Source organism: Chanos chanos, chromosome 14, assembly GCF_902362185.1.
Source record: "Chanos chanos chromosome 14, fChaCha1.1, whole genome shotgun sequence".
Lineage (NCBI taxonomy): Eukaryota > Metazoa > Chordata > Actinopteri > Gonorynchiformes > Chanidae > Chanos > Chanos chanos.
In genome coordinates this window covers 18,539,613-18,549,197 of record NC_044508.1, presented here as the reverse complement: position 1 = coordinate 18,549,197, position 9,585 = coordinate 18,539,613, and the positions used below count along the sequence as shown (strand labels likewise).

General features: G+C 42.4%; 1 protein-coding gene across 1 annotated transcript; it reads left to right on the top strand.

Moving 5' to 3' along the window:
- The first annotated feature begins 1,265 nt into the window (after positions 1–1,265).
- zmat3 (zinc finger, matrin-type 3) lies at positions 1,266–7,995 on the top strand. Its single transcript, XM_030792002.1, has 6 exons — positions 1,266–1,419; positions 3,594–3,949; positions 4,291–4,431; positions 4,744–4,913; positions 5,543–5,643; positions 7,787–7,995. Exons 1-6 carry the CDS (start codon positions 1,302–1,304, stop codon positions 7,993–7,995), a joined length of 1,095 nt encoding a protein of 364 aa, XP_030647862.1. The 5' UTR covers positions 1,266–1,301.
- Positions 7,996–9,585: the final 1,590 nt, after the last annotated feature.

Here is a 9,585-nt window from a genome sequence, read left to right as displayed (position 1 = left end):
CTACAACTCCAATGCGATGTTCGGGCCTATCCTCCCCGGCTTGCCATGCACAGCCTCTCCATAGCAACGATAGATATCCTCGTTTGTCTTCTTGCCGCTGATGATGTGACAAATCAAACATTACCTTTAAGACCAGCAAAACTGAATGGTCTCAGTAGCTGACTCCATAGCATGCAAAATTTAGCAAATGCTGTCACAATACAGTTTGATGGTTTCTAAACATAAATACAATCAATGTGGCCAATAGCCAGCTAGCAGTTCGCTAGCTAACATGCTAGCCGCGGCAACCCAGGCGAACTACAGCACTGGTGTGATATTTTGTAGGCTGCACCCCTTGAAATGCGTTGTCGTTCGAGTTTTGATAGGCTTGCCGAGAACTGTATGGAAACTTAAGTCTGCCTGGCTCTATCGTATTGATTGTTCACTCCTATTGGAGAGAGTTCACTTTACAGACAGTAGGGTGTGAAGTATATGAATGGTCAAAAAAAAGTGAATTTACTTACATCGAATGGTATACTCCAAAATATTATTTCACTTTCTATTCATTTACTAATTAACACTTTTATGGTGCTATATACTCACTATCCTGGTATGTCTGCAGGAAAAAGGAAACAAATGCGATATTCTGATGTTTGTGTATTTATGAACATAAAGAACATTGTGAAAAAACAAAAGATTCTTAAAGGAAAAAAACACTGTGACAGTGTTTTGTATCATTCTGTCGAACCACGAAGCTCAACAGCCGACTGTATTTATTTACTGTACTGTGTTTATGCCATACAATTCCTTTTAAACCAGCCTGAAGAGCACATTGTTTAATTGTAGAATTTTAGTACACATATTACTATATTCTCCACAGCTTCACGTGATTATTATCAATAGCATTTTTGGGCGACAACAACAGGGTATAGTGCATAATCACATCCCAGGTACAAGGAGAACTGAGTCGAATAAGCATCACTTTACTAGCCAATGATGCCAAATCGGTGTTTTTAAATCAGAATTGTGAAAATTAGCCCTTCTGTAGGAAACGGACTGTACCAAATGAAAACAGGGACGGAATAATCCTTGTTTTACTTTCTCTTTCCTATCAAGTGCTTTATTTACGATGCGAGGACAAAATTTAGATTAAAAAGTCAAAACGGTTTCCCATCAATATCACCACTGTCGCAGCAATGCATGGATTCTACTGAAATAATCTTCCTGGCAATTAAAATACCCCCTTTACTCTCAGGGCAAGGTATGAGATGCACTTCTGACTGGAAGAAGTTCGTTAGCGATCTCGGAAGGATGCAGGGAAGATGGCGATGAATGTAAAGAACATAGATACATTTTATCAAAGTGCTGAATACTGCAGTAATTACAATTCTCAACCTGTAAACTATGGGAATAGCAGCCATTATGTTCCTCGGATACCAGGTACGACAATGTCTTCGCTGTAAAGGATCTGTCACGGGGACTAGATTGATGAGCGCTGTCAGTTACCCGATTTTCTACTCGGCTGTATATGAGAACACGAAATAGAATGAAAACATACATTGAAAGATTTCGTCATTGCACAGATTGGTTCTTACAAAATGCATTACCGTTCGAAGGCAAACAACCCGTTCTTTATGCAAACATTGCACTAAAAGCACAACTGCTCTGTAGGAATTTGCAATGGTATTGTATCATGATAATAAATCTTCTTGGTATGACGAATAAATGGCGATGTCTAAGCATGCAATCATTTTATCCCGTCGGATACCATTCTGCAGCATCGTTTTCATCCGGTCGTTTAATTCATCAGATAATCCGGTCTCATCTTATCCTCTTGATCTGCTTTATTTAAGGCGCTGGAATCGTTTTGCAGGTGCGTACAGGTGTTGCATTTGGAGTCGATGGCCCGGCGACAAACTGTGCACATAATCTACCATAAGCAGTATTATGGACAAGAATGTCGATTTTTTTATTGAATATTGACGAACCAGTGTGTGGCTTAAATATTTATGTTGGTTGCTTGTGTAGTTATGATGATAATTGCTCATTTTCAAACTGCAGAGATATGACATATTGGCAGCTTGATGTGTAAGCCATGTTTTACAGTTTGTTGCACAGCTGAGACAAAAATCACTGAAGTAGTTGAGCAGGAGACATAATTACTTCGCTGGCTGCTGTTTTGTACATCACTGAATGAACTATGGCACTGGACCGTTGAGATCACTCATGCACGCCGCTTTTGTATCGTGTCGAAAATAACTGATGCATTTCAGGAACCTCAGTCTAGTACGTAAATGTCACAGGATTGCTGTCCAAAGGCAAGTCATGTAAGATAACCTAACGTATCGTCAGCGGGGGTGTACCCGCAGCTTCTCGTGTGCCTAGTACACTTTGCATTATAGATGCTTAAAGGGTAGAGTCTTTCAGCTGAGGCCAGATTTTCCTCTCTTCTCTCTAACTCCTATCAAACTAAGGTTGCTTATCTTGGCCAAGACTGGAGTTGGTGCTCTAATAAATTGAAGGTGACAATAGATGAAGCTCTGATGAAAAACTAGGCCTGTAACTCTGACCTTGAGCTGTGACTATGTAGGTCCTCCTTATACCTATTTCTGGTCTTGTATTCTCTGATGACCAAGTAATATCAGGTTTGTCTTGTCCCACAAGAAGAGGAAAATTGCATGGCAGTCCTAATAAAGTCCTTCTGAAATGCTTTCAATTATTATTATTATTTTTTTTTTTTTTTTTAAGACGACAAGCAACGAATGTATATGGTCTAAGATGCCAGGTATCTTGGTTTCATCTGTCGCCTTAAGGACACAGTTTAACCAAATTTACTTCTAATTTGCCTGGGTGCACACTGCAGATGGTTTTTACACACACAGCTTTTGTGTCATTTCCATACTTTCAAAGTGAAGCTGTTCAAAGTGAACAACTCCTCTGGTATTTGAGACATCTTCAAAGCGCCAGTGGCACCGAGATATTTCTCTATGGACATCTCGGAAGCGAAGTGAAGCCACACATTCCTGAGGCTATTTCAGTCCTCTGAATCATTGTTGTGAGAACTCCATCGGAATTGATACAGTGGAAACATCGGACAGGGTTTGTGGCAGCTGACCCACCATCCCCCTCTTCCCAGTCCACCACAGATCCGCTGGAGCAATGTGTGCACAGATGAGTGCCAAAAATGTCCCACAGTTGAGTAGGCAACGGTTGAGGCACGAGTCAACCAAGATCACGTCTACAGTGGCAAATACAGAAACGACTTGCTGTTACTGGAAGTAGGCGCTGTCCTCGCTGGAGGCCTGGACATATTCCCATATTGTTCACTGGACTGTTAAGTCTCTGTGTAGGCTACGGCTGCACCATAATTAGGCTCCTAGCCAGTTAGCTGTGCTAAATAGCCTCTGTCTTTCACTGGCCCACTCATTTCCTTTGGGATTAGTTCAGCTTGTTCTGAAGTTCCTGGCGGTAAAGAATCGCATACTGTACCATTGTTGTCTTTCCTTTATACTTCAGAGCAGTCGTGCTATATTGATAACTCTCGTGTTCTGCATCTTGTTCTCCTACTCTGTTCTCCATTTTATTCCACCTACCTTGCTCTCATTTGCCTTTAGGTCCAGAGTCTGCTCTGGAGCTGCCGCTGAATCTAATATGCCCACAACAACCCCAGCCCTTCCAGCCCATTGCTCCTACACAAGCCCTCAGACCACCTCCAATGATGGTACCTCCAGACCCTCTGCGCTTTCCCCTCTGCAGCCCCATGTCGGTGAAGCCTCCCCCTCACCTTCAGCTGGTGCCAAGCTCACCTCTCCCTGGGCCACCCATCCCTAGCCCCAAGCCCCCAGAGGAAGAGAGCCAACCGGGAAACGCGGATCAGGATGCCACACTGGAGGAGCTGTGTAAGCCACTGTACTGCAAACTGTGTAATGTCACCCTCAACTCAGCCCAGCAGGCCCAGGCTCATTATCAGGTAATGGAGTCGACAGTTTCATCCTGATCCTCAGGCTCTGAAATACAAGGGGAGAACTGAAAATGAAATCATTAATTGATCAGGTTTAATGATTAACAAAACCACACAGACTGTGTTTGAATCCACAGCGAATGTGGAATGAACTACAAGGTTTGTGGTGACATTCACTGCGTGGGAGATTAGTGTGTGTGTGTGTGTTTTAGTGTGTTTTTTCCTTTCCTCATATGTGTGGTGTGTTCTAAATCTCTGTAGTGATAAACAGTCATTTGTTCCAGTTGTCGTACACGTAGGGGTAGTGATTGTGTACAGTAGACACTGAAATATACTTTGCTTTGATCTAGGGCAAAAACCACAGCAAAAAACTGCGTAATTTCTATGCTGGTAGCCAGCAGCCTCCCCCTATCAGAATACCAGAAGTGGTTGAGCCTGTTTCCCAGCAACCCTCATCCACTCCTCCTGCAGAGACTGCAACAGCTAAGCAGGTAAAGCACTACAAAGTGGCAATTCTTCTATTTCAGCAGATTCATCATCTCATTTAAAAGCTCAGATCTGTATAAAACCAGGTTCTTTGGTCTGTCATGGACTTTCTGAAAAGTATCATTGTAATGCCAGCATTGGCAACTCTTGGTCAGTAGTGTTGTGTTGCTCTCTAATGCCACATTCCCTCGAGCTCAACACTACAGTGGCCCCACACTCTGGCACTGATTGACTGCACACTCTTATTCTAAATAGTGTACAGACGTTTGTTTCATCTCAGGTCTCATTGCACTGACTGTCGCTTTAACGGTTCGTAGCCCGTCTCCTTTAAAGGCGTGAGCAGAGTAATCCTGGCTACAGAAAACGACTACTGCAAGCTGTGCGATGCCTCCTTCAGTTCCCCGGCAGTGGCCCAGGCTCATTACCAGGGTAAAAACCACGCCAAGAGACTGCGGCTGGCGGAAGCCCAGCAAAACGCCAGCTCATCGTGAGTGTCACTCCCGTGTCACATGGAAAAAAACTCAGCCCCCGTAACTTCCTGCACTGTCATTTGTGTTTACATGCATGGAGAGAGATGTGTTTTGCATAGAGGAAAAGGGATATTGTCGGTTTGGTCCTTATCTTCCTCTTGCTTTTCTTCTTGGACCTGAACCGCTCATTTAAATTGGTTTAGTGCGGTTGAACAATTTACTATGCGGTTAAAGTCGTAAAGGACTGATAAGACACACAGGTTGAGCGTGGGCATTATCCTCCTGTGTTCCTAAACTTTTGATCTTATCTGGGACTGTGAGACACTAAAACATTTGACCAACAAGTTCAAAATAACTAGGAGGGAAGAAATGTTGTCATCCGTTTCATGTTTGGAAGGGCATATGAAAATATATTAAAATTCTCAGTATTTGTGTGTTCAGTGGACTGCAGCATAGGAATGGCATGTTAATTATAATGGCGCCAGAAGCTAAGCTCGACTGTCGACGAATGAATTAACTCTTTAAAAGTAAAATCTTTTCTTTTTTAAACATTTTCCGAGTCAAACTTAGTTATTACAAATGATTAGCTTCTATCAATCAAAAATGCTGTTTTTCTCACTGTGCCATTTTTTATGTTTATTTTCAGTGAGTCGTCAGATTTCACTCAAAGGCAACCCAGAAAAGAGGGGAGTGAGTACAGACTGATCAAAAACCGAAGGACTAGTCACATCACTCCTTCTGTACCAGGTACGGGAAATATGGTACATCACTCTAGTTACCCCTCTGTATTGAAAGTGTTCTACCTGTTTTGTGAAACCATAGCCGGTGTAAATATATCAGCGTATTTGAGTCTAGAACAATAACAGAATAGGTATTGCAGTACTGTACTTGATTGGAAACAATAATAGTGACAAGTATTGCAGCATGCATGTCTCCACAAATATCATTTTTTTCTCTTTAAAGGCAATTTTATATATGGAACATATATGTAAAAGTGCAGGCATTATAAAGTCGGTTTTAAGTTGTAATACTGTAGTGTTAAGAAATGATTCATCTCTATTAATGTCTTTTGAATTATTAAACAAAGAGGGATTGGAAAGACTTCTGGGACATGTTTGAAATGTGGACGCCAGTTCTTTTTCAGTTCAGATGTGACTGTCACATGTCTTGCTCTTGTCCAGAGAGACCCCAGAGGGGTGTTGCTTTCTGTTCCTGCGCTCAGCAGTGGCGCTAAATGCTAATTTCTGTTCAGTGCTTTGGCAGCAGTGCTCTCTTTCAGTAGCTGGCATTGGGTCGGTTTCCACAGCCTGGCTTGGCTGCTCTGAGAGATTGTAGTGCACAGCACTAGCCTCGCTAAATACGGGCGTCACGCCAAGCCTTTGGTGTTTGTAAACCGATACTTCACCCCACGTCAGTCAGGGCTCTCAAACGTCACACACACACACACACACACACACACACACACACCGTGGCAGGTCTCAATCACACACACTTCTCCTCACTGCCCCCAAACCCTCTGCCACACATGTGCATGCACCCACACTGACATTCTCTCCCTCTCTCTCTCTCTCTCTCTCTCTCTCTCACTCTCTCACACACACACACACACACACACACACACATAGATACAAACACTCCATACCATATTGTTCAGTTTTGGTATGACTCAAGTATCATAACTTAGAACGTCCCTCCCCATTCACACACCCACACACACACTCTCACACACACACACACACACACACACACCCTGGGGCAGTACGTCTTTGATTTAATCATGCTCCAAATGGACTTCGCCTGAAATAACGCCACACAAATTCCCTCCTTAAAATAATTCTTGGTTTGGATCCTGCACCAAGTGTATGTCTTAAATTAAAACTTCAACACATTTTGACATCTTGTTAGTCACTTGTAAGTATTTGTGTTTTAATCACAGTTTGAGGACCTTTTCTGCATACAGTATTGCTCCTTTGACAGTTCTGAGACAGATTATTTCTTCCCAAATGTATCACAAAAATTTAAAAACACTATTAAATGTGTACATACCATGGAAATGTAATAATTGTCTTTTGGTGAGTAATATGTCTGAGTTTAATATTAATGCTAGTGTCTTCCTCTAAAGAATAGGTTCAGGGGGGAAAACACATTTACTCAGTCACAGTGCTTTTCCCAATCACATCTGAATAATTTTCAGAACAGTATTCCAGAGATCCAAATTGTAATCCAGTACCTTCTCCACAGTAGAAGTGGGGTGTCCCATTCAGCAGCATGAGTGGTGTAGAACTCTCTGGTGAAATACAGATGTGTTAGACTACGTTAATGAAAAGAGGAGGAAATGCTGTGGTATAAGGTCTAAGCCGCAAACATGGTTACACTTCAACCCCTTTGGCTGAGGACCTCCAAGGTCGTTTGAAGGCCAACAATGTTCCTGTTGTCAGTGCTTTATAATACAAGTGAGCTGGAGACATGTATGGAGTTCTAAAAAGCACAGTGGGCGCTTGGTTCCGTTCTGGTCTATCACTCTGTGTACATTACCTTGTGTAAATGACAGAAAAACTGTAAGAGGGCTCTGTAAGATGTTATTATTTTTCACAGAAGTACGCATGTGAAGGAGCGTTTCTGCATGGCTCTCTTTCCCTTCAGGCTATTAACATCTGGTCTTATCAGCTCATCCTCATCCTGTGTGTATTAGAGTTAAGCCTCAAAAGACTCCCTCTGTCTGTGTGTGTGTGTGTGTATGGGTGTGTGTGTGTGTGTTTGTATTACATATGCCTGTTTAGACAGAAATAACGCATATGTTCTTTGCTTACATCAAAAACATTCATCTCATTGGGGTTTTTTTTGGCTTTTTATTACTTTATATAGCTAATTGTTTGTGTGTTTGTCTTAGGGCCTTACTACCATCCGCGGCCCAGGCAACGCATTCCCCGTGATCTGGCCATGTGTGTGACGCCCAGCGGTCAGTACTACTGTTCCATGTGTAACTGTGGAGCCAGTGAAGAGGCCGACTTCCGTCAGCACCTGGAGAGCAAGCAGCACAAGAGCAAAGTGTCGGAACAGCGATACCGCAGTGAGATGAAAAACCTGGGATATTCTTAGACCTTTACCAGGGCAGCACAAAAACACTGCTAGAAAGTCCCTTAAAAAAGAAAGAAAGAAAGGAAGACAGGAAGAGTGCAGTTCTTGGAATATTCAGTGTTGTGTGTTTCAGAAATCAAACATGAGCATCAGGAATTCTGATGTTGGTTTGCCATGTTTTAATTTACATGGTTGTGTGAAGCCATAATGGTGAAGTAGCGTGTGTTGGCTCGTCGAATTAGAGAGGCAGAAATACACAATGCTTGTTTCTTTTAGAACTGCAGTTTTTCTTTTTTCTTTTTTTTCAATATTGTGCCAAGTTGTGTATATTTTGGCCCTCTGAAAAAAAAGTGACATTCCCTGCATTGATGCGGTTTTGGAAGCTTTCCAGTACCATGGAATATGCAGAAATGGTCTTTGAAAGCAGGTCTCCCTATATTATGACATTAGGCAGCTTTAAGGTTAAGAGTAAAAAGTCCTTTTCAATGCAGATCTGAGATCAGTTTGCTTCTTATCTTGTAATAATGATATTAATGGACTAAGGTACTGAAATCTTATCCTAGATCAGCACTTTAAAGAACTTACTCTTTTGGAAGCAGGTATCTACAGCTAGTGCAACGTGCACCGCTGTGAGTTCGATTTAATCTGAAGTTTAGGTAATGAATTCTTATTTTCTATTGTATCTGTTAAATGTTCCTGGATATTAATTTGTATATATTTACCAGAAGAATTTGGGGCAAGTGTAAAGGCAAGCAGTGGTGAAAAGCTCTCATCTTCTAAACCTCTAAGTTCATTTATAATACAGCAATCAGAAGTCTCAGAGACAGGAGCGTCCTAAAAGATCTGAGCACCCCCCCCCCCCCCCCTTTTTTCTTAGAGAAATATGTTTTTTTACATTTGGCCATGCATTCACTGTGTCTCAGAGACTGGGCTGTAGAGATGGCTGTGCAGCACTCTGCTGTGTCATGTGAGCTGACTGAGACTGCACAATGAGATGAGAGCGCGTAGTTGTGGAGAGAGCGCCCGCCGGCTGGTGAAATAACGCTCCGAGGGTTCCGGCCGAGCTGGTGAATGTTCTATGACTGCGAAGACAATATCCTTTTCCTCACTGGAGTTGCACATCGACTTCTTCCTGTTTGGTCGGCTTTGGGTGTTTTGTAATGATGCGTGTGTCATTTAAAACATATGCCTTTGTTTACTTCCTATCATCTCTTGGGATGGGCAATTTTCTGACTTCCTTACTGTCTCTCCAGGGAGACATCCTTAAAAGAAAGGAAAGGACAGCAAGAGACCGTGGTTTTTGGGTTTTTTTTGACCAGGCCATTGAGCCTCCCCCCCCACCCCCCCCCCCCCCAGAGGAGGATGACTCTGAGATAGAGATCATCTGTAGCCATCAGTCTGTCCAGAGGGCTGTTAGTTAGCAGGGAAGGTAACCAAAGTTTGATAGATTATTCACAAAGTCCCCTATAAATTCTATTTAATACTACTGTATGCTTTGAAATGATATTTGTTCAGTGTTAAATGTTCGATGAGGAAAAAACAAAAAAAAAAACAGAGCGCAGTGGACTTCTGTTTTGCCCTGTTGGTTAATCTGAGTTCCTCATTCCCTGT

Excerpts from the sequence above, each read along its gene's own strand:
- zmat3 (XM_030792002.1), top strand. The coding sequence starts at position 1,302 with ATGGCGATGAATGTAAAGAACATAGATACATTTTATCAAAGTGCTGAA. Across the intron at positions 1,420-3,593 it reads TTATGTTCCTCGGATACCAG|GTCCAGAGTCTGCTCTGGAG; the intron begins GTACGACAATGT and ends ATTTGCCTTTAG. Across the intron at positions 3,950-4,290 it reads AGGCCCAGGCTCATTATCAG|GGCAAAAACCACAGCAAAAA; the intron begins GTAATGGAGTCG and ends GCTTTGATCTAG.